This window comes from Lacerta agilis, chromosome 7, assembly GCF_009819535.1.
Source record: "Lacerta agilis isolate rLacAgi1 chromosome 7, rLacAgi1.pri, whole genome shotgun sequence".
Lineage (NCBI taxonomy): Eukaryota > Metazoa > Chordata > Lepidosauria > Squamata > Lacertidae > Lacerta > Lacerta agilis.
In genome coordinates, this window is record NC_046318.1 from 7,896,504 (window position 1) to 7,920,548 (window position 24,045).

A 24,045-nucleotide genomic window follows, 5' to 3' on the forward strand; every position below is an offset into this window, starting at 1 on the left:
AAAGAAAGCGGGTTCTCCTTCATGGAGAGCACGTGTTGCGGTGGGGGCCAGCAAGTCACCCATCTGTTGCTGGGCGGGATCGTATAAATGGCCACTGCTGTGATTGGGCTCTGGGCATCGTCAGGGAGATTTCTATGTTGCAATTGCCGATGGACAGCCCAGAGCTTATATATGTCTTTGCATGCAGCGTGAGCTTCCTCTTCGCTGCGTGCATCGGATCACCTGCCCTCCCTCCCTTTACTAGGCTTCTGCGTATGACCTTGCTATGCCTGTCATGGGGTCGTCTGCTTTTGGGGCAGGGGCCTGGTAGGAATTTTTCCATTTGGCTGATTTGCTGGTGCCATCTGGTTTTCGCCTACTGCGTAGCAAATCATCACAACTTGTAAGGTTGGCGGTTAGGAATTGCTTATTAATTGGTTGGTGGAGGAGTAAAGATTGACAGTGGCTGCCTCTCCAATGCTGCTGCTGCGCGGGGAATTCTGTTAAAGGAATCCAGGGGCTCGCCATGCTTTTGTCCGTATCCCCTGGTCAGGGGCTAGGGCCACGCAAGAGCCCCTGGGAACATTAGGGGAGAGGCGAGGGCCAGACCCCCGGCTCCCATTCTCTCTCCAAAGTGTGTTCCCTTTACTGACTTCCACGGGCAGGTGGATGTCAGTTCTGTCCCCAGTGGGACAGATAGTCTGAACCAATGCCTAAGCAACCACTCACATATTTTGTATTTTAAAATAAAGTTGTGGCCAAAAATCATGCCAAAAACCTTAAACTTAAATCTCTGTGTGAAGTGTGTTTCATTTGAGGGGTGGTTTGGGGACCTCAACACGCAACGGGCTTTCACAGGGAAACCTACCAAGCAAAAAAAAGAAAGAAAGAAAGAAAGAAAGAAAGAAAGAAAGAAAAGGTACTTGGACACGGGGTTTTAACATGTGGACTGTGCTTGGAAGGAGCAGAGGAAAGCTAAGTTTGGATAAGCCCATGGCCAAATGATAGCTTACTGGTACTGTGTAAATGTGTAAATTGCCATCCCCTGCTCTACAGCTTGCCATCACTTCCTGTTAGACCAAATGAAGTGAGCGCGTTTCCTCAGACCCCGAGAAATCAAATCAATAAATAATAATGATAAATAAGGACTAAATTGGAGTTAACTGGAATTGTATCATCATCTTCTGTTACCCGTCAGAAGAACTTTACATAAATGTTTTACGCTGCACAAGTTTTGATTGTGCTCAGCAATTTAACAACCGGCTTAAGCTTTGCTCTGGTGTAAGCCTAATATTTATAGACTTCATGAGCTAGCTCAGCTGGCTTAAATGCTCAAATCTGGGACTGCAGCCAAACCCTTTCAGGGCTTGCAGCCATGAATTCTAAAATATCCCATGTAGAACCCAGAAATGATGTCTGGAAGGTTCAGACGGCAATGCGATGTCTCTTTTAACTCGAGAGAGTGCACATAAATGATGTAAGGCACTATATGTGCGCACAGAGCCATGATATAACTGCTTGTCCATTTTTAACATGTGCTGTGATTAAATAACTATTTCACTACGATGATTCAGGATCAATGAAATTAGAAGTGTCCTCAAACTGCTGGAGTGCCTAAAAATTAAAAAAAACAGTATGCTTCTATCTGAAACTGCAATTCTCGGTAGAGACTTTTTTTCTGCAGGATATTTTACTCTGGACTGCATTCCCTTTTCTTGCAGGATCCCTAATGAGAGCTTGGTTGTTATATTTAATAAGAGGCATGGAAACCTGAGTGTCATATCTATCTATCTATCTACCTACCTATCTATCTATCTATCTATCTATCTATCTATCTATCTCCAGTATTCAACGTTTCCCCCCCTCCTTTATGCTCTAACACAACTAAGATCCTGACGAGAAGTCGTATTTGTCATGTGAAAAGTCACCTCTGAGCACTGAAAGACACAGAGAGCACAAAGCACAGCCCCTTGGCAACCCCTCTCTGTCAAAGGTCTAGCCAGCATGGTGCTCTCCAGATATTATAGACTACAATTCCCATGATGCCCCATGTTTCCCAGGGCTGATGGTACCTAAAGTCGGCAACACCTGGAGGGCTTATTTTATTGCTCCATAGCAGGTAATTGCATACCCCAAGTGTCCCGATTTAACTGGGACATCCTGGATGGACAGAAGTCACCCCAGCTGTCCCATTTTAGCTCCTGTGCTCTGGATTTTTTTTTTTTTTTTGGTTTTGTGCTGTGGCTTGAGACAGCTGGCTCACACCAGAGCGCAGGGTCAAAAAATGGAAGGAAACTTACCTGGACCCTGTACATCACTACTCCTCTTCCTCCTCCCGCCGCAGCACTTCTGGAAATTTGTCTACAGCGTCAGAGGAGGACAGGGCAGCCGTACACAGGGCCAACATTTTCTGGTCCTAACCTGTGCAGTTCCCGACAGTCAGAGAAGGCAGCCCTTCAAATCCCCTGGTTTCTCGGTACAGGTTAGGGCTTTATAACCAGTGACTAGAGACTCGGATTTTTATCCAGAAATGAACTGGAAGCCAATGCAGATTGAACAAAACCTCAATAACATTCCCTGGAAAAGCCTCGGAAACTTTTCATCAAAAAGTTGTGTTGCAAACAGAGCCATCTTTCCCATTGGTCTTAGTGGTTCGCATGTTTTCCTGCTTGATCACTGCCACCACGCCGAGGATCAGGGCATTGGGGGAGGCAGAGGACATTTTCCACCGTCCCCTCCCTTGTTTCGGAGTTGCCGAGGGCGCCAGCGCTGGAGGGATCTTTGCACCATGGCGCCGGATATGCTCAAGATGGCCCTGGTTGCAAACATTTTTAAATCAATGCATGCACCAAGAGGAAACACACAATTTGCGATGGGTTTTTTATTACCTGGGAGGGCAAGCTGCCATTTTGCAAGGAACAATTCCAGGAGCTGGTTGAGTCTTGGGGTTGCAGAAAGAAGGATCCACCTGTACCTTCACGTCTTTGTAGCAACTTGCTTTCGTGACCATTTGACCTGCATACAAAAGAACACAGGTGGCTAGTACCAAGTTACAAACAGCTGAATGCATCCGAAACCCAATCTCTTGGTTATCTCAAATCCACCGTGTACGTCTTACATAACCCAATGTAAATAGCAATCTCGTTTTTTCTGATTGCCTCCTGTGGTTCGGGTGCCCAGCTCAAATAAACAAGTCTGGTGTTTTCCTTAGGTATTTGCTAATTACATGACTGATTATCTCAGAGCAGCTCCGGTAATCATATATAAGATTTCCCTCTAATACTTATTCCACAGTTGTTCTCTTCCCCTTCTGCAGTCCCTCTTTCTTTCCCTCTCGTTCCCACCCATGGCTCTTCTCTTACGGACATAACCTGGATCTAAACCTAAATCGTGGTTATTTTAGCGAAGAGGTTAAGAGATTTTGTGGCGTACAGCTGCATAAAACTAAGCTTTTGGGGAGAGGGTTCCAGAACACCTGGCTTCCTTTCCATTCACAGGGATGTACGTTACCACATTTCAAAGACCAGATCAGGGAAATGCTTTGGATTTTTGCATAAGAGAATAAGTGTTCTCTTAGAGTAGTCTATTTAGGAATAATTACAAAATTCTCCTCATCCAAATTTGTCTCTGGATTTGGGGATTCTGAAGTAGCTAGACATGCGGCAAGATTGTTTTCTTCTGCTATGGAGGGTAGGACCTGAATCAATGGTTAATAATAATAATAATAATAATAATAATAATTTATACCCCACCCTCCCCCGGTCAGAACTGGGCCTCAGGGCAGCTAACACCAATGAAATTACAATCAAACGTAAAAGAAAAAGAAAAACAGTTAATTAAAATACGGGTTAAAATACAATTTAAAATGCAGCCTCATTTTAGTAGTAGCCCATAAATCGAAACCATAAGGGGAGGGAAACATAAGGGTCAGACTGAGTCCGAACCAAAGGCCAGGCAGAACAGCTCTGTCTTGCAGGCCATGCGGAAAGATATCAAATCCCGCAGGGCCCTGGTCTCTTGTGACAGAGCGTTCCACCAAGTCGGGGCCAGTACTGAGAAGGCCCTGGCCCTAGTTGAGACCAATCTAACCACCTTGCGGCTCGGGACCTCCAGTGTTGTTATTTGTGGACCTTAAGGTCCTCCGTGGGGCATACCAGGAGAGGCGGTCCCGTAGGTACAAGAAAGGAGATTCCGACTAAGCACCAGGAAGAACTTTCTGATGGTAAGAGCTGTTCAACAGTGGAACAGTCTCCCTCAGAAGGTGGAGGACTCTCCATCATTGGAGCTTTTTAAGGAAAGACTGGGTGGCCACCTGTCACCAATGCTTTAGTTGAGATTCCTGCATTGCAAGGAGTTGGGGTAGATGACCCTAGAGCAGTGGTGGAGAACCTTGGCACTCCAGATGTTTTGGAACTACAACTCCCATCATCCCTCGCTATCAGGACCAGTGGTCAGGGATGATGGGAGTTGTAGTCCCAAAACATCTTGAGTGCCAAGGTTCACCACCACTGCCCTAGAGAATAGTTCCAAATCTACAGATTCCGTCCACCAATCTTTATTTTAAATTTTCAGACCATGTACGCAGTTTGCTGAAGCTCAGGAGTGTATATGGGCATTGATTAGATCACATGACAACAACGAATCTTCATGTAATTGCATGACCACATCAACAATACTTTTTGCACAGGGTTTTAAAATCAATGCACATATGTGCACTGTCAACAGAACGCCAGCAGAAAACTGTAGCAAACTAAGAATGCAACCAATTCCTAAATGAATTTTAAAAATTCTCCAAGAAGGTAGCACAATGCAACAAGAGGCAAAATCAATCCACACAGAGGGACAACAGGACAGGACAGGGGGCACCTGCTCACACTTCAGTCTTATTTGCTTACGCAGAAATAGAGCTACAGTGATCAAGATTGCCGTGATGGTGCCTATATAATGGGAACGGTCTAGTTCACACAAATAGTTGTGTGGTGGCTGCTTGGACTGCAAGCGTGTTCCACACAGTGTGTTTGATAGTCACTGCATGCCTTTTGTGTTATGGCATCATTCCCAGAAGGCTCGGTCAAAGCTCTAAGTGTGCAGAGAAGCCTTCCTTAACCTTGATGCGGTAGGACTACAATCCCCATCATGGCCAGCCCACATGGCCAGTGGTCAGGGATGGTGGGGTTTGTAGTCCAACATCGTATGGAGGTCAGGTCTGAGGAAGGGTTGTGTGGTCATGTACAATGGCAGAGCAGCACTGCACCCAAACCTTCCAATGGGTACAGCTGTCCACCTCAAAGCTCAACAGTCTTACATGTGGTGGAGAGGACACATGCAAGCAATGCCTTATATTCACAGGGCTACACGGTGCAGTCATGGACATATAATATCTGCAAAAGGAATGTGCAGTTTGGCCCTGTGCGCACTGGACTTAAACATTTGCTCCATTTACGCCCCCCCATTGTTCTTCATAAGGAGGCCTTGCCCTAGATCAGGCATAGGCAACCTTCGGCTCTCCAGATGTTTTGGACTACATTTCCCATCATCCATGACCACTGGTCCTGTTAGCTAGGGATCATGGGAGTTGTAGGCCAAAACATCTGGAGAGCCGAAGGTTGCCTATGCCTGCCCTAGATCAATGGCATCATTTCAGGCCAATATAGAGGGTGGTCTATAGTGATCGCCGAAGAATTGATGCTTTTGAATTATGGTGCTGGAGGAGACTCTTGAGAGTCCCATGGACTGCAAGAAGATCAAACCTATCCATCCTTAAAGAAATCAGCCCTGAGTGCTCACTAGAAGGACAGATCCTGAAGTTGAGGCTCCAGTACTTTGGCCACCTCATGAGAAGAGAAGACTCCCTGGAAAAGACCCTGATGTTGGGAAAGATGGAGGGCACAAGGAGAAGGGGACGACAGAGGATGAGATGGTTGGACAGTGTTCTCGAAGCGACTGGCATGAGTTTGGCCAAACTGCGAGAGGCAGTGAAGGATAGGGGTGCCTGGCGTGCTCTGGTCCATGGGGTCACGAAGAGTCGGACATGACTGAACGACTGAACAACAACAAAATAGAGGGTGGGAAGAACATCCTGCTAACCTATGGTTGATGCTTTCCCCAATAACCCCCTTTGGCCTTGCACCTTCTTTCTCCCCTGCTGTCACCGACACTTATCTGTGGGGGGTTGGCAAGGTGGCAGTGCCTCTCAAGGTTTATTTAGTACCTCAAGAACACACCACACGTTGCTTGCTCAGACACGTGATTGGGAATCCTCTACAAAAGGCAAAGTCCCATGAACACAGTCAAGGAAATGTTTCAAAGAATCACCTGTAGACAAGCAGAGACCAGCTCCTTTCCTACTGTATCTTTCCCCCCACTTCCCCTCACAGATCTACTTGCCAGCGTACTTTTGTTACCTCGCAGCACTTTGCATGAACTTGCTTTCTCCCGACACAAAGAAAACAGAAGGACGTAAATTCCTTTCAAGACTACCAATAAAAGGCGGCGTGTGAGGCGACTTAACCCTTCACCCAGTGTTGGAAGGATTCTATTCCACAATTTATTCCCCTTCTATTATCAGGCCTCGCTGCCTCCGCAGTCTGCCTCATGTGCTGAGCTCGGCTATTTTTGTTTGTTACACAATGTGTGGCTTGCTGCGCCTCCAGACAAACTGGTCATGCATTTTATAGACTTGCCCGTCACATGCTGTCTGCACAATTAATGAGCAAGAAGTTCAGAGGCTTAAATGATAACAGTGACAGCAAAGAGGATAGTTCCAGCAAAGAGGGAATTACTCCAAATTGTTTTGAGAAGCAAGCACTTGGGAGGGAAGGCAACCACAGCCTTTTCATCTGCACAGATAAAACAGATGTCTGTCTTCCCGACATTTCCTCACTCGTTAATTCTCATGTTTTATGTGATCTTTCACGTGATGTACAACCCACTTCTTGAAATTTAGTGGCACCAAGCAGAAACTTACAAATCATTTTCCACGTTGTTTCCAGGAAAGAGAAAACCCGTTTGCAACTCAGTTAACTTAGAAAATCACAGGGATTTTGCATTGTCGTTTGTCATGATCATGCCACCGCCGTCCACTTTATGAAATTTGGGGTGGAATCTCTCCTCTAAAACACTTCAGAACACCAGCTTCAAGCATTAGCATATAAACATCTATACACGGCATTTCTCTCCAAATTGCCAGACATGGTTTTTCTGGCCTCTTTGTATTGCTATCATGGCACCATCTTCTTGGCTCTTCCTGTCTAGCTGGCAAGGGGACAGTTAGCATTTCAGAGAAAGTTACCTTTGAAGGTCCTGGGTAACCTCTTATGTAGCAACCTAAATTTAGTTTCCAGGGCCACACAACTACATTTCCTCAGGCCACAGATGCCAGCATGTACCATGACCCTGGACTCCTCTTCATTTCTATTTAGATTATTTGTGTGACACCCACAAACTTTGCACCAGGCAGGCGAGTCACCAGGAGGTAATCCACACACCTTCACAAACCCAGTGGTTTATGCCCATATAATGATCACACCTTGGCACTACCAGGATCCCTCTCGCTGCTGGGGGATCCTCCATAGAAGGTATCAGGTTTGTCCCACAAGGAATGGGTCTCTTCTAAAATATTGTTCCCCTTTTCCTCAGAGTGGCCCTGACCTACTCCAAGATCCTCATTTCATATGACAGCGGGGAAGTTGTCACCTTGGGAGCAGGATGCTGCTATCGTATCTCCAAAGGCCTTGCCAACCGACCTCTCTGGCTCTCATCTTCTCCAAAGCAGCTACGTTGGTCTCAAGGGATTGGGATTGTTCCCTGAGGGCTAGCAGCTCATTGCACCGAGATGGTCTGAGAGGAGTTTTGCAAAGTGAAACAGACACCCCTCGCAACACCCCCCCAAAGCAGAAGAAATGAACCTTAAATCGCTGCTGTCAACAACAAAGTGACCCATGGGAAATTAGACGACAGCTAAGTATCTGGCAACGGGACGCAGGTGGTGCTGTGGTCTAAACCACAGAGCCTAGGGCTTGCCAATCGGAAGGTCGGCAGTTCGAATCCCTGCGACGGGGTGAGCTCCCATTTCTCAGTCCCAGCTCCTGCCAACCTAGCAGTTCAAAAGCATGTCGAAGTGTGAGTAGAAGAAGAAGAAGAAGAAGAAGAAGAGTTTGAATTTGATATCCTGCTTTTCGCTACCCGAAGGAGTCTCAAAGCGGCTAACATTCTCCTTTCCCTTCCTCCCCCACAACACACACTCTGTGAGGTGAGTGGGGCTGAGAGACTTCAAAGAAGTGTGACTAGCCCAAGGTCACCCAGCAGCTGCATGTGGGGGAGTGGAGACGTGAACCCGGTTCCCCAGATTACGAGTCTACCACTCTTAACCACTACACCACACTGGTAAATAAATAGGTACCACTCCGGCGGGAAGGTAAACGGCGTTTCGGTGCGCAGTTCTGGTTTTGCCAGAAGTGGCTTAAGTCATGCTGGCCACATGACCCGGAAAAACTGTCTGCAGACAAACGCCGGCTCCCTCGGCCTGTAAAGCGAGATGAGCGCCGCAACCCCAGAGTCGTTTGCGACTGGACTTAACTGTCAGGGGTCCTTTACCCTTTTAAATATTTGGCAACCTATACATGTCTCACCATGGATGTGTGCACTGGTGGAGGAATGGGGGGGCGGGGGGAGCGCACAGCCCCCGGCACCATTGGGGAGGGGGGTACCATCGCGGCCACCACCCCGGACGCACACCACAGCACCCCCAACTGTTCCAGGTGCCATGCCCCCCACAGGCACCGTGCCATGCCCCCTGGGATGCGCACCAGCCATGCCCCCGCCTTCTCTCCACTCCCGGTGCCGGAGCATGCAGCTCAGCCACTGGATGTGTGTACAAAGCAGTGGATGTCTATGTGCTTGATGGTTCCCACTCTTTCCCCTCTGCAACCTCCCACTCCAGCTGCCTTTGTGTTCCATATTATTTTGGCTTTTTAACATCAAGAGCTCCAGCGATGAGAATAGTGGTGAATGGGCCAAGGCTTAAGTGGCTTACCTTCCCAACCTCGGCTTCTCCCCTGAAAACCCCCCTTCCTTTTCCTAGCAGAGAAGCCTGGCTGCTTACTTTTGAAAAACACGCAGGCTGCTGAGCATTTAGTTCCAGTTTTAGCCGTGTGAAATTCAGCAGTGTATCAGTAACTAATCCTAACGATCCAGGAGATTGTAACACATATACTGTAAATGAAAAGTCGAAAAGATGAAAGGAACTGTTTTTCTTTTCTTTTCTGGGGAACAAACTGATCACTTAAAAATACTGTTACAGTTTGACAAGCATAGCAGCCTTAGATCAAAGGCAAAAGTATTTGCATTAGAGCTGCTGAAACAAGGACCAGCTTCAGCTTCTGATGGATCACAGTCACTTTGACCTTTACCTTCATCATGACATCAGCTCTTCTTTTCCCAGTGTTTCGGTCTTTTGAACCAGGTGGCAGATGTTCACAGAGAACAAGCAACAGGATTACCACCCCCATATGGAGGCTGCTCAAACTCTGGCATCTTACAATTTACTCTTTGTCTGAAATCGAGCCTCGGTATCCGGGTATCTTCTCAGGATACAAGGCAGTGTAGCTGAGAGCATCCACATCTGAGGGCAAGTGTGTATGTCTCTCTCTGTGTGTGCTACACATTCACACACACAAAATGTTCATGGGGTCATCTTAGAGATAGGCAACTGGAAGCCCAAGATCCATCAGTTTTGACCCCCCCCAGTTTCACCATCCAGTCCTCAAGCCTGATCCTGTTTGCCTCTACCACCAACTTTTTATGAAACTTAGCCAGGATACAAGATCAATACCTGGGAACCCCTCCTTCTTCACAGAGCAATCCAAAGCCCCAGTCTACTCTGATGGAGATGTCTCAAATGGAGCAGAGGGAGCTCTTTGCTCAGCTCTGCCAGCAGGGAAACCCCACCACTGGCATGAAAGCAAGGAGGAGGTAGGAAGCAGAAACAGAGAATGGTGGAAGCAACAATGCTATCTCCAGTGGAGGAGTAGGGAGGAAGGGACAGGGGGAAAGGGTCAGAGGTATCCAGGATGGATAAATGGTAGAATGGTGTTTGCTCTGATTCAGCGCTAAAGAGAAGGTTTTAAAGCTTAAAGCTAACCCACAGATGGTACTTGCATCCCACATTGCTAAGCAAAATGGACAAAAATATTTCTCCGCAATGTTGGAGAAATTGTGGGAATGAAGGAACATTTATACACATGTGGCGGAAATGCCCATTGATTAAAAACTTCTGGTTAAAAATATTTCAGGAAATGGAACGAATTACATCTCAATCGACCAATTTAGACCCCAAAATAGCATTGCTTTCTATATTTGCAGATGAAGCACAAGATCTTAGAGACAAAGACTTAATTGTGCATCTTATTACTGCAGCACGTCTTGCTGTTGCTAGGCACTGGAGGACATTAAACGTGAACCTATATGAAGTTTGGTATGCTTATGTCTGGGAATTAATTTTGATGGAAAAGTTAACAGAAAGGGTACGTGAAAGAAAACAACTTGAGAAATTACATAACTTTTACATAACGTGATCCTCCTTTATTACATATGCATTAAAGAAAGAACATGCATTTAAACCACGTGGAATGATATTTTTTAAACCAGCAACTGTAGAAATATTTTTTTTCGTTTATTATAGTACTAATGTAATTACCTGGATGTAGTTGGGGCTGGTTTTTTTTGGGGGGGTAGGGGGACACTGTATTTGATTGCTTGTATTTGATTATATGTTGTTCTTATATTCAACAAATAAAATATTTTTTTTTTCAAAAAAAGAGAAGGTTTTTGTGGGGAAAGCCCAGGGCAAAAGCAAAACAAAAAACCAAAGCTCGGACATGGGAGTGTTAAAGCACAGACCTCTTGCCTGGAAAGAGCAGGGCAAACGGTAAGTGTGGATAAGGAAGGAAGGAAATGCCAGAGTGGCAGTGGGAATGAAAAGGCTCTTCCATGGGAATCAGAGCACTTATCACCCGCAAACGACAGGTTCAAGTGTGTTGCCATTCCTGCTCCAACAGCCGCCCATCAAGACGAACTGGGCCAGAAGTGCTACCATCCCACTGAAGCAGAAACGGTGGCTCTAAATTTGCAGAAATGGGAATCCTCTCTTTAATTGGTTACTGCTGCTCCTTCTACTTCCCAGTGGCCAGCTGTAATGAATCAGATCTAAGTTAGGGGATGTTCAGAAACCCACGGTGTTTAAGGAGTTAATGGGCACCCCAGTTTGAGTGGCAGATACCCCTTGGGAGGCGGGACATTCCGCTCTTTAAAAGGAGGGAGGAGCCGTTAGTGTGAGGGGAGAGTGGTGACTGGAAGAAGGAGGGTGTGGGGCCAGGTTAGGTTTAGGTTAGGTTCGGTTCGGTTCGTTGAAGATGTGTATATGTTGCTGAAAGAAAGAGTTTACATTGTTATGAAACGAAGCTTATCAACCATTACTGAAACCATTATGTTCTGTAAGAAATAAAGACCTCTTATTGTTGAGCTAAGAAAATATCGTCATTAATTTGGTCCAGCGAGTTATATAGGCTCTTGAGGAGGTGAACTCAGGGAAAGGACAAAACTAACCTGAAGGGTGATAGTTTGTGTCTTGGAGTTGCCTCAGGAGGGGCTAGCGGGTGGAAACCCTGGTATTGCCACAGAGTTGCTAAGAGGGCTTAGCTAACTGATATAGTGAGGGGATCTAATAAGGAGAGACCCCGAACTGTAGGCAAAGGAGAGGTTAACCCCTGAAGCCCTGAGCAGAGGATATAACCGGCCACGGCCACTGGACAGGAAAACTCCCGTTATTAAGAAATTCCCAGATTATTAATCAAAGGGAAGTGAAATAACAGACGGACCTCAGAGGGACAGGTGGGGTGCATTGTAATTTGACCCAGAACACCTGATTAAAAATTCACTTAGTAATGAGGGGAGAGTCTGAAGTGGAGGTTCGTCGCACCAGCTAATAATGTTCTTCAGAGTGACATGTGGAAAAATACTTGAAGTCTTAGAAGCATGATCGGTTGGTATTGCTTCTTCTAGTGTCACGTTAAAGCAATACTTTCCTCCGCACAGCGAAGATCAGCGTAACAAAGTATTGCCCCCCCCCTCATCGCCATATTTAACATAACACGTAGGAGCCAACCTAATTATATAGCCCATAAATGAGCTTTCCATTCCTACAGGTTACATTTTCGAGCAGCCTGGAAGTGCCTAGTGAGGGCTATTCCTGGACAGGAAAGAGTCTGTGGTCTGCAATAAAACTATATTTTTGAACATTTCAGAGATACATTACCTCCTCCACACGAGACGGAGCATTCGGAATGGGTGACGGCCCATGTGTAGTTAGGCTTCAGTGCTGTCATTTTTTCACTTTCTGCCTTAGGAAGGGAGTATTCCCAGCCAATTCCTAGGTTTTTGCCTTGAGAGAGAAGCTAAGAAACAAAACAAAAGAGGGAAAGACAGCAGCATGGGATTAGCATTTGCTGAAATTTTGAATGTGGAGTTAGCAAGAGAGTTTCCCTGAATGAGGAATCTCTGAAAAGAAAGTATGCCTTCTAATGATTTATTATCTATTTATATACTTACTTACTGTTAAGCTATTATTTATATATTGCTTAATATAAAGAGCAAACTCTAAAGGTTTGCTACAACAGCAACAGTGGGCGGTGCTCAACTAATGCATAACACTGATGGAACATGTTGACTGGATAGTACCCAGTACAGTCATACCTCAGGTTGCGTTCGCTGTGGGTTGCGTTCATCACCGGATACGAACGCGCCGAACCCGGAAGTACCGGAATGGGTTACTTCCGGGTTCGGCGCTTCGCGCATGAGCAGAAGCGCTGAAGCGCACTTTGCGCATGCACAGAAGCATTGAATCGCACCACACACATGTGCAGATACGGCGCTTCAGGTTGCGGACCTTTCAGATTGCGAACGGGGCTCCGGAACGGATCCCGTTTGCAACCAGTGGTACCACTGTAATAGTAACTGAATTTGTCTTCATTCATTTATTTATTACATCCATATGCCATCTGGTCCTCCAAGGAGCTGAAGATGGTGTACCTATTTCTATCCCCCCCCCATATTATCCTCACAACAACCAAGTAAGGTAGGTTAGGCAGAGAGTGAATGATTCAACAGTAACATGCTCTAATGTCAGGGACTGGCAGGGCAGAGGTGGGGGACCACTGGAGTGACCCAGGAGAGGGGGTAATTATTTATGGGGTGTCATGCCACCCAGTGGCGGAGCTTCATGCTCCGGCACTGGGGGCGGAGAGCAGGCGGGGGCAGAGCTGATGTGCATCCCGGAGGAAGGACGCACTGCCTTCAGGGGCAGGGCACCCAATTCAGGCGGGGGCAAGTCACGATTGAACCCCACCAGGATTGCGCTGCTGGGGGCTGTGCACTCCCACCAGCCCCCTCTTCCTCCGCCAGTGATGCCACCTGCGAGTCAGGAGCCAAGGGAGGAGGGGGAGTCAGGGCAGTCTGAGGCAGAGGAAGGTGGAGAAGGGGTAGTTGAGATGAGGAATGGGTCAGTAGACTCCCCATCTTCCCCAGCCCCACTGACCCCTAGAAGTAGGAGGGGCTTGAAAAGGGAAGAGCAGCCATGACTTCCGTGCTGGAGAAGACTTGGGTTAGGTATTAGAGGATACTATATGTGGTGGCAATGTAAAATTATTAAGAAAGCCTGGGAAGTGATATATAAAGATTTGAAGAATATGTTGAAAATGACCTTTGTTAAAAAAATTTTTTGAAGCTCTTATTTTGGAAGGTACAGGACTTACCGTATTTTTTCACTCCATAGGGTGCACCGGACCATAGGCCGCACCTCTTTTTTAGAGGAGGAAACAAGAAAAAAATATTTTTCTGGTTCTCCTCCTCTAAAAGCCCTGTTTTTTTTGAGGATCAGCTAAATGTTTTGCAGCTTTTTTGCAAAGGGGGAAAAGCAAAGAGGAAAAGCCTCGTTTTTATGGGGTTCAACTCACATTTCTGCAGCTTCTAAAGGAAAGGGAGCCTTTTCTACTGTTTCCAGATAGATAATCTAATCAGCCAGTCACATGTCGCTTGGGAAACAAACAACCTCCATCTGCAGCACATTCAATAAAGGAGGGCGGAGCTGAAAGGGAGCCGGGGACTCTTATCTCTCTCCCGATCTCTTGCTGATCAGCTGCTGAGCGGGTCCTTTCAACACCCCCTTTTCTCTTTGTAAAATAGAAAGCATGATCCAGGGACCACTATTCGCTCCATAAGAAGCACAGGTATTTCTCCTTACTTTTTAGGAGGAAAAAAGTGCGTCTTATGGAGCGAAAAATATGGTAATGGATTTATCATGCAAAAGACTTTGTCCCTACATCTGAGAATGGACACCAGCCCACCACTGTAGAAGGAAGAAGCCACCGCCGAAGAAGATGGAGGAGATTGGCAAAACAAATGAATGAACTATAGTGGACACACTAGACAATTTGAAACCCTAGAAAGAAAAAGGACGTTGTTCTTCTTTATTTTCTTTTTAAAAAGGGAGAAATCTCCAGGCATAATTAGTAAGCTTTGTGTATTGGCTTCTACATTAGTTGAACTTTGAAAGGTCAAATGTAATAACATGCATAAGGTTTTAAAATCAGATAGTTAAGAGTATAAGACTCAATGGACGTGTATAATTAAGTACAAAAAATGGAACCAGGAGGGGGAGTTGGAGGGGAGTCAATTAATTAAGAAGTATGATTTTGATGTTTTTGTTTTGTTTTGTTTCAGCTGTTTTTTGTTATCATAAAATTAATAAATTGTATATATAAAATAGAGAAGTCTCGGGTTGTGGGCACACAACCTGTCAGAAGAGGGCATATAACAGAGGTCGGCAAACTACGGTCCGCGGGCCAGATACGGCCCACCGGGCTTGTTAATCTGGCCTGCGAACCTTGTGGACCCTGCCACCCGCTCGATCAGTCCCCACACTAAACAGGCGAGGCGTGGAGACTGACTTCTGCGACGCGCCACGGCTTCTGGTTGGTTGCAGGAAGCTCCTGCAGCCAATCAAAAGCCGTAGATGCCTCTGGGCGGGCGACGACGCTAATGGCTGCCCCCGCCGTCTTGGCCAGCAGCATCTGGGTGCTGCCCCTTCCTTCACGCTGAGGTGGCCGAGTGGGAAGGAAGCGGCAGTGGCACGGAGGATGCCTCAGCTGCCCAGACCAGCGGCATGGGCTTTGCGCCCCACCAAGACAGAGGACACCAACACTGCTGAAGACGAGGCGGTGTTGGCTTGAGTGGCATTGTCGGGGGGTGCTTTCAGGAGGGGGTGGGTCCGGCCCCCCACAAGGTCTGAGGGACAGTGCACCGGCCCCCTCCTGAAAAAGTTTGCTGACCCTTGTCATATAACTATCAGATGCGTGCCTTCCTTATCTGGGACAGGCCATGTCATGTAACTGCACAATGTTCTCTGTACGTTTGCACCGTGGATCTTAAGTATCACAACGTAACGTACCTCTATTACCACACTTTCATTTGTCGGCCCGGGAGCAGTTAATGTCTCCGGCTGGTTAGGCGGCCTTCGGTAGTCAAAAACAGACCCAGCAAACTTGTATCTCCCTGGCCAGTCAACAGTCCAGTAGCCATTGAGGTGGTATTTTTTACTGGAACTCCGAACAGCAATGTAGGAGCTGGAGGTGTTCGTTTCATACACACGGATGCTTCGTGCTCCAGCAGGGATAGTAACTAAGTTGTAGTACTCTAGACAAAGGAGGAAGAGAGACCGAATTCAGTATCATAGACAGCGCTACCTGAAGGGTATTATTCACTCATCAAGTTCTTGTTTAATTTTAAGGCTCTGTTGCTGCTGAGACTTAAGTTGGAATCCTCATGGTGTCCAACATTACCTTCTGTGACTGGTGGCCAGTATAAAGTTCCTGTATTAAATATTAGGAACCTGGTCTTCTGCCCTCTCACTGGTCAATAGTGCAGGTCACTCCAGCTCCTGATTTTGCAGACCTTGGGCAGGAGAGAACACACTCCAGGTAGGGATGTAGAGTATGGTTGTCCATGGATCTTGCCTGAATTCTTTTCATGTTACCAAAGTGGCGTGGTTATCACTCCTGCTACCCCTTCCCTCTATCCTCTCCTACTTGGCTTAAAAGCAGGGTTTTCAAAGAGAGTTTTGGAATCTAACCAGCTCTGTTTTAACAAGTGTTGGTGGTGGATGGATGTATTGGTGAACCTGTATTATTAGGGGACAAGGGGAATTAGTATACAAGGGGCAGCGTTGGTGCTAGCCGCTTGGGCACCTGGAGCGGTGTGCACCTGGGGGTGGGGTGATCTACCCACAGGGGTGGGGTGATCCGCCATGGCGGCAGGGTGGTGTGCCACAGGGGCGGGGCGATCTGTCCACGGGAGCGATCGTCACGGTGGCACAATCCGCTTGGGGGTCCGAGCATGGTGCGGTGATGTGATCTTCCTGGCAGGGGTCTGATTGTGGTGCAATCCTCCCGGCGGGGAGTTGATCGCGGCGCAGTGGGGCGATTCGCCGGGGGGATTTTGTCACACACACCCCGGGATGGCACCCAGGGCGGACTGCCCGCCACTGCCCCCCTCCCTATGGTTCTGACAAGGCGCACATCCACGCTTAACTTTGGCTGCACACTTTCTAGGCACAAGTCAGTGCTTTCCTGGTCCATGTCTGAGCACCGAAAACCCACTTCTTAATACTGAAAAGGAACAAACAGCAATTCGGAACAGATTCCGTTCAACTTCCGAGGTACTACTGTATTTTGGGAAATTGCTCGTCTATTCCATATGCATCTGGACACCTCTTAAGTCATCATAATAAAATTTTGCATACTGGTTCCTGAGGTCAGGGGGCAGGTTTTAATCTGTCTTTGGATACAATTTAGCATCAGTTTGAATCAAGATAGCAGACTGAACCTTTCAAAACTGAACAGATTTCTTTGGTTTCTTTGAACTCTTGAGCAATGCCAGCTATGAGTCTGAAGTTACTCATGCTGTTTCAACGCACACTTACGATTTGTAGGGTGGTATTTTGTGTACTGCCCCTTATATATTCTACAGCTTGAATTGTCTCCTTTGCACACTCCACAAGCATCTTCCACAGAACTGGAGCCCAGGACGTGATCGCAGCCAACCACCTGCAAGTCAAGGACCACATGATCACCTGCACATCTGCGTTTAGATTACAGTGATAAGTCAGTTGCGAAAGTTAGAAGGAAACCATCAGACTTTTAAAACTTTATTTCTCCAGACAAAAGGCTGAGTAAGCAGACATTTGGGGGAAAGAAAGCCTCATTCACCTTGGGCAATTGCCAGCGTATTATTGCTCATAATATGAAACTATGTTGACATGAGGAATCTCTCTTCCTCCCCCATGCATTCTGCAGCTCTCCACAATAGGCCCGATGGCCTCCTCATGCCCTCTGGGTGGAGCGGCAGAATAAAAGTGGAACAATAAAAAACGAGAAGGGGTCAACACCTTACTGACAATTTAAAGCAGGGACAGCCAATTTCGGCTGCTTCTTTTTTTTTTTTACTAGCTCACGCCAGAGCTTCCCCAGCCCATAGCTTCTCTTCTCAGCCCCGTTGCAACACTGAAAGTGGCTGGAGGAAAAGAAAACAACAACAACACGTTCCGTGAGGGAAAACTGCCGCTGAAGTTTTTGCTGGACCCGTCTGTGGGCCACTGTGATTGTTCTCTTGTCCTGCGCCATTTCTGATGTAATGCTGTGTATCTTTAGGAAGCCAGCTGCAGTGCAATCTTAACCCCGTCTACCCAGAAGTGAGTCCTACCATATTCAGTGGGGCATTCTCCCAGGTAAGTGGGGTTGGGATTGCAGACTTTTGTTATTTCAATGGAGTACAGTGGTGCCTCGCAAGACGAAATTGATTTGTTCCGCGGGTCGTTTCGTCTTGCGAGGCACCACTGTACAGTACAGTACTGTAGTCATAAAGTAAGCCATAGCAGGTTTTTTCCCACATTTGCGAGAAATAAGCCATAGTGATAGGAGCGAAGGAGAGTTCCTGCATCCTCTCTTTCTCTCCCTGCACTCGCTGGAGAATGCTCTCCTCCCCTCCTGCCGATCAGCTGCGATGCGCAGAACAGGCAATGCACCCATTGTCGCCTCAGCGGCCCCTTCTCCCACATGTCTGATTGCTGTCTCCTTGCTTTTACCGAAGGCATAAAGCAGCCTTTTAAAACCCCTGCTGCAGTGAGGGCTTTTTCCTTCTCGCTGTTTGCCAGCTGCTAAACCCATCACAAAAGTTACAGTAACATTTTGTGGGTAAAGGACGGGCAGTTTATCACACCCCGCTTTCCTGGTGGCTCAATTGCTCCTTAATCGCTACCATTTACCAAGTCAATTGCTCCTTAATTGCTACCATTTACAGCACCAAGTCAGCAATCTTCTTTGTTTTCTATCTCTTAGCGTTTTCTGCCTTCATTTTCATCTTGCAAAGCACGGCCATAGAAAAAATTAGTCTTGCGAGTCACCTAAACAATCGTAAAACACTTTTGTCTAGCGAGTTTTTCGTTGCGTGAGGCATTCATCTTGCGAGGTACCATTGTACTGTTGCATTCTCAAAAAGGAACAAAGAATGAGCAACTATGTTCAGTGTGAGAGCCAGTGTGGTGTAGTGGTTAAGAGCGGTAGACTTGTAATCTGGTGAACCGGGTTCGCATCTCTGCTCCTCCACATGCAGCTGCTGGGTGACCTTGGGCTAGTCACGCTTCTTTGAAGTCTCTCAGCCCCACTCACCTCACAGTGTGTTTGTTGTGGGGGAGCAAAGGAAAGGAGAATGTTAGCCGCTTTGAGACTCCTTTGGGTAGTGAAAAGCGGGATATCAAATCCAAACTCCTCCTCCTCTTCCATCTTCAAGGCCATCTTTAATTCATTTTTAGAAGGAGAGCCTGTCAGGGAACTGTCCCCAATGTAGCGCAAGGTGGTGGAAGGGCTCTCCGGATGCTACAGAGAGCCCCAGTCCCACCTTGCCAGCAGCACCTCCTCTGGTAGCGAGAGGAGCGGCGAGACGTCCAGCGAGGAGGGGCAGAGTTCACAGGGGAAAGGGAGTAGAGGCTCTGGGGATGCAAGAGAGACCCAGCATTCCCTTAGTGCCGAGGGCGATACAGGGGGAATGCAATTTCTGTCGCCCCAAAGACGTTGTGGGGTGAAGAGAAAGGATGGAAGGCGGGGTCAGAACCGGAAGGGGCCATTCCCGGATCCTGACACCGCTTGATACAGACGTGAACTTTTTAGCTCTGTACTGTACATAGTTTGCACAATAAAATCTTTAAAGGAAACAGCGGAGTCCTGGCTGCTTACTCACGAGCAACTAACTGAGAACCTTACAGAGCCCATATTTAATATTGTAACGAGAGCAGGGTTAGATTTGAATGGGTTTTTTTGTGGTTTCCTTCCAGTCCTGTGCTTTTACAGACGTAAGACTGGATTCTGTACAAAAAGGGACTGCTAAAATGGCCAGACCAGTTTCTTTGTTAAGTAGATAGCCAGGTTTGTTAACTATCTGTTTTGTAATGTAAGCTAGGGCAATGAATCGTCACGGAAACTTGTAGTTGGAGACCCTTTTGGAAGGTGAGCAGGCCTCCCCTTCGCCCCTCCCCTAGCTAAAGATGATGACAGCAAGGTGTGTATGTCTGAAAGAGAACAAAGGGGCTGTCAGCTGAAACTGAGACAAGCCTGACTCGTTCCTTGCACAGAATCAAGTGGTATGGGGTTGACCACTCCCCCACTGCCAAACCTAATCCGAGAGCAGGATCTGTGGGAGCATTAACATCATGAACTTTCCATCTTATGCTCAATCTGTATATGAGCATAAATAAAACTCTCATACAAAATTCCAGCAGCCTCTAGTAACTGTCATGCCACGGAAACCAAACCCAAGGGATGCGCCGGGAACCCTGAGATCTCTTACCTCTCGGAGATTAAGATGCACATAGCAATATTGCAATTCTATACTATATCAATACACTAGAACCAAAATAGCTTCAAAAGATAAAGAAAGTGTGCCTGTATCAAAATTAGGCCTAATCAATTAATTCAACTAAAGACAGGCCCTATGCCTGTTTACTTGGAAGTAAGCCCCACTGATTTCACCATAAAGCAGGGTTTAGAGAGCTAATCTTTGGTCTGATCTTTACACCAAAACTGGAAGACAAGTGAGGGTGTAAAACCTTTCCCCTCTTCTACCTCACTTCCCCATATCTAGTTTCTTGTTCTAAAAATTAGAGCAACACCCCATCCCTGGCTATACATGATCAGGAGAGAACACCACATGGCGCTACCTTACCATCTAGCCTGACCCTAAATGCACACAGGATTAAACAGTCATAGTTGGCTGGTCTATTGATTAGGACAACTGAAGCTTCCAGGCCATATTTCATTTCCTGAGACCGGAACCAGCAGTTTTGGGAAAAACACAACTGTCACCAAAATAGTGACCCTGATTTGCCTCTTCCATTCTCTCCAGATAGCATTTCGCAATACAACATGTACACCGTGTTGTCATTCACCCTCTTGACACTTCACTTTGCTGCCTGCATCCTTTTGTATTGCTAGATGTTGACCGGAGGGTAGAAGAGAGGAAGACGAGACTGTTGCTGATGTTTTTTTTTTTTTGCATCAGCCGCATGTAACTCCTGCAATGTCTAATTCCAGCCTGACATTTTACCCCTCCCTCTTGAACAGCATAAAATGAAAGGTAATCAGACATCACACTTTGCCTTCATTGCTTATTACGGATAAGGAATGTTGAGTGAATGGCAAAATAGAGTACCTTATTTCATTATTACCTCACAAATCCCATCTATACAGACATTAGGGCTATCTTCCAAGCAGGGCGTCCCATCTTTTACTTTGTTCGACAGAGAAAAGAAGAAATCAAAGCCTTCTGCGATACAGTACAGCTTGCACAAGTCTTGATCTGAAATGCAAACACAACCATGAACATACATTTATTTTTGTCCATTGAATTGTTGCTTGGGATGGAGGGGTGGGTGGGCACAGAGAGATTGGGGTAAAATAACCCTCATGTTATCTTAAAACAAGGTATATGATGAAGCAGAGGTCATGTTTGTGTGATTTATGAGAAATGGCCAGGATCACCCACACTTCCATTTGCACCGCAATTTCTTCCGCCAACCTGCACAAAACCTGATCGGCGTTTGTTCCAATTCAGCAGTAAGCAGTGGGTTTTTTTCCTGGGGAAAGCTGCGGAACAAAAATGCAACCTCTCCGACCCATACCTAGAAATCGCGGGACAAACAGAAGTGTGGGTGAGCCCAAAGAGAAAAGAATATGTAGTCTAAAAGCCCAGCTGAATTGGTCCTGCAGATACTGTGATGCTGGAGGGGAGGGGGAACCACCAAAGTCACATACGGAAGCCCCACATGTTCCTTCCATTGCATGGAATGTCCAAGCATCTTCAATTGCACACCTGCTTTGGGGAATCATGCCCGTATCTTAAAACAGCGGAATCTTAAATCACAGGTTTAAATTCACCTGCTACTTGAGTGTAAGGCTTCCACTTGTAGTTCCATCCTCTGAACCGCTTGCTGTTGAATTCTGCACACTGGGCTGCTCTGAAGCCAATGCTGTTCTTTGGGCACTTCTGGCTGTTGCAGAGTTTCAGCATCCGAGAGGAACCCTCGCAGAACTTTCCTCCATGCGACGGCCTGCAATGTTGAGGTGCAGGAGGAAGCTTACTTCAGATCGGGTGCTAACCGTTTTAACAACATGTATTTGAATAAACCAACACAAAGCAGAGGATAAAGTAGCCATTCGCATAGCGACTTTTTGATTCCAGCTTAGTTGAATCCATCAGCCTCAAAGTGGATCCAGTACAGCCTTCCTTGCAATACTCTCAAGCTGAGATGCAGGTGAGCTAATAACAGAGGCCAAACTGCGCCAATAAGAACAGGATGCCCCCCCCCCTCTTCTCATTGTTACAGTATATGCTCAGGTTCTACTGGATCCTTCTTCCGGTTAAGCTAAAACCACACCAGCTCCTCGGTCCTGTATACCTGAAGGAGCATCTCCACCCCCATCGTTCAGCCCGGACAATGAGATCCAGCACCAAGGGCCTTCTGGCGGTTCCCTCATTGCGAGAGGTGAGGTTACAGGGAACCAGACAGAGGGCCTTCTCGGTAGTGGCGCCCACCCTGTGGAATACCCTTCCATCAGATGTCAAGGAAATAAACAGCTATCCTATTTTTAAGAGACATCTGAAGGCAGCCCTGTTTAGGGACGTTTTTAATATCTAACGCTGTATTGTTTTAACATTTGTTTGGGAGCCGCCCAGAGTGGCTGGGGAAGCTCAGCCAGATGGGCGGGGTACAAATTATTATTATTATTATTATTATTATTATTATTATTATTATTATTATTATTATTATTATATTTGCAGAAAGCGTTTGTTCCCAGGTTCATTCCCACTGCCCCCTTCAGTTGCTGATTACACAGAAAGGCATTCTGGAAAAGCAAGCTGTTTACAAGATCAAACCCTAAACAAATTAACATTTTAAAAAGTCATCTGTGTCAAGGTCTGAGGTCAATGTGGAAATCCCCTATAACTATTTTAATAAAGTTTAAGGATGTGTACATTCCAAAGCTAAATATGCTTCGTGGCTTGATGGAGGCTGCATTAAGGCGCTTAGAATATTCTTCTTTGTGCCAAGAGAAGGTCAAATGATAAGCCTGGGGGAACTGCAATTATGCATATCATATTATATCCTAAGTTTACCCCCTAGTGAGAAGACATCCTCCAGCCACCAGGCAAATGTCTAGTAGCATATTTCTGCCACTATTACCAAGCATCTAGTTGGCACCAACAATACATTGCGTCGGTGGGACAGGTCAAGTGACGCTGAGAAAGTTCCTATTCCAATCTAATACAGACGTTAGTTGGAGGATGCAGACAAGGGCCTCCAGTTTCAGTACAGATATTCTTGATCACCAGATCACCCTTTTTGAATCCATCTCTCCAACTTTGTCTTAAGATTTAGTGTCAGGAAATAACATATTCCTGGACACTGCAGAGTTAACCGCAGGTTTTCTGGAAGCTTCTGGCTGTAGAGCAATAACTGGACAGCACAACGCAGGAACTCAGCAACTCACTTGGATAACTATATACAGTATTTATTGAAGCAACTAGTATCCATAAGTTACTATGTACAGACTTTACAAATAAAAGAAACAAAACATAAAAATCTCTCCTCTCTCTCTCTCTCTCTCTCTCTCTCTCTCTCAACCTTCAGTACACCACAAACAACCAACCAACACAGCTCTCACACAGAGCTCATTCTTTAGGAACTCATTGACCAATCATAGGTCGTTGTTAAGGGTCTGAAGAGAGAGCAGATCTTGGCTTTCTGCCAACTGGTAATTGCTACAGAGGTGATAAGCTGACTTTCTGCACATAGGCACTTTGAAATCTCTAAAACTTTGTCTAAGACCTGGTCTACACATTTAGCACACCGAGGTGGCAGAATAGACTCTGCCACATGAGGTGTACTTGACTAAGTGAATATCTGGCTCCATAAAAAAACAAAACAAACTCGCAGCAAATACAAAATTAGCCTACACAGAGAAGTCCGGACCACAAACTTCACCCCTGACATGCTATTTTCTTTTCATTTGTAGGGTATGTTTTAAATCAGGGAGCAGTAAACAGAAAATATGGCACCTCCCCTCATCTGAGGTTGGGAGGGGCACAGTCAATTCCACCACACCAGGCTTCTACTGCATTTAATTTTACACAATATAATATCCATATCTTACATCCTTAAAATCCAAGCAGACTGCAGTTTCAATATGGCCTTATATACCTTTAAGTGCTCAATAACAAACATCTGTGCTTATTTTGATTGGTTAGCCAAGATTGGCAAGAGTGTTTCCCTCTGCATTTTCTGAAGGTGCCTGGAAGCTCTGTTACATTTTCTGGAAACCAGCCTGAACATGACCATGCCCAGTTTTGAAGATACCGTGCAATGGAAATGCAATCTCAGCATCTGAATGCTAAAGGAAATTGTTA

The 24,045-nt window shown here is 46.3% G+C and overlaps 1 protein-coding gene across 1 annotated transcript in view; it reads right to left on the minus strand.

The window, feature by feature from the left end:
- The window catches only part of ADAMTS16 (ADAM metallopeptidase with thrombospondin type 1 motif 16), an 83,183-nt gene that overhangs the window by 15,727 nt on the left and 43,411 nt on the right, over positions 1-24,045 (minus strand). The window contains exons 13-18 of the mRNA XM_033154314.1: positions 21,516-21,688; positions 20,807-20,937; positions 17,012-17,135; positions 15,482-15,726; positions 12,293-12,431; positions 2,868-2,994 (exon numbers count right to left, since the gene is read on the minus strand). Of these exons, the coding sequence (XP_033010205.1) occupies positions 2,868-2,994; positions 12,293-12,431; positions 15,482-15,726; positions 17,012-17,135; positions 20,807-20,937; positions 21,516-21,688 (939 nt within the window). The remainder of the gene's footprint in view (positions 1-2,867; positions 2,995-12,292; positions 12,432-15,481; positions 15,727-17,011; positions 17,136-20,806; positions 20,938-21,515; positions 21,689-24,045) is intronic.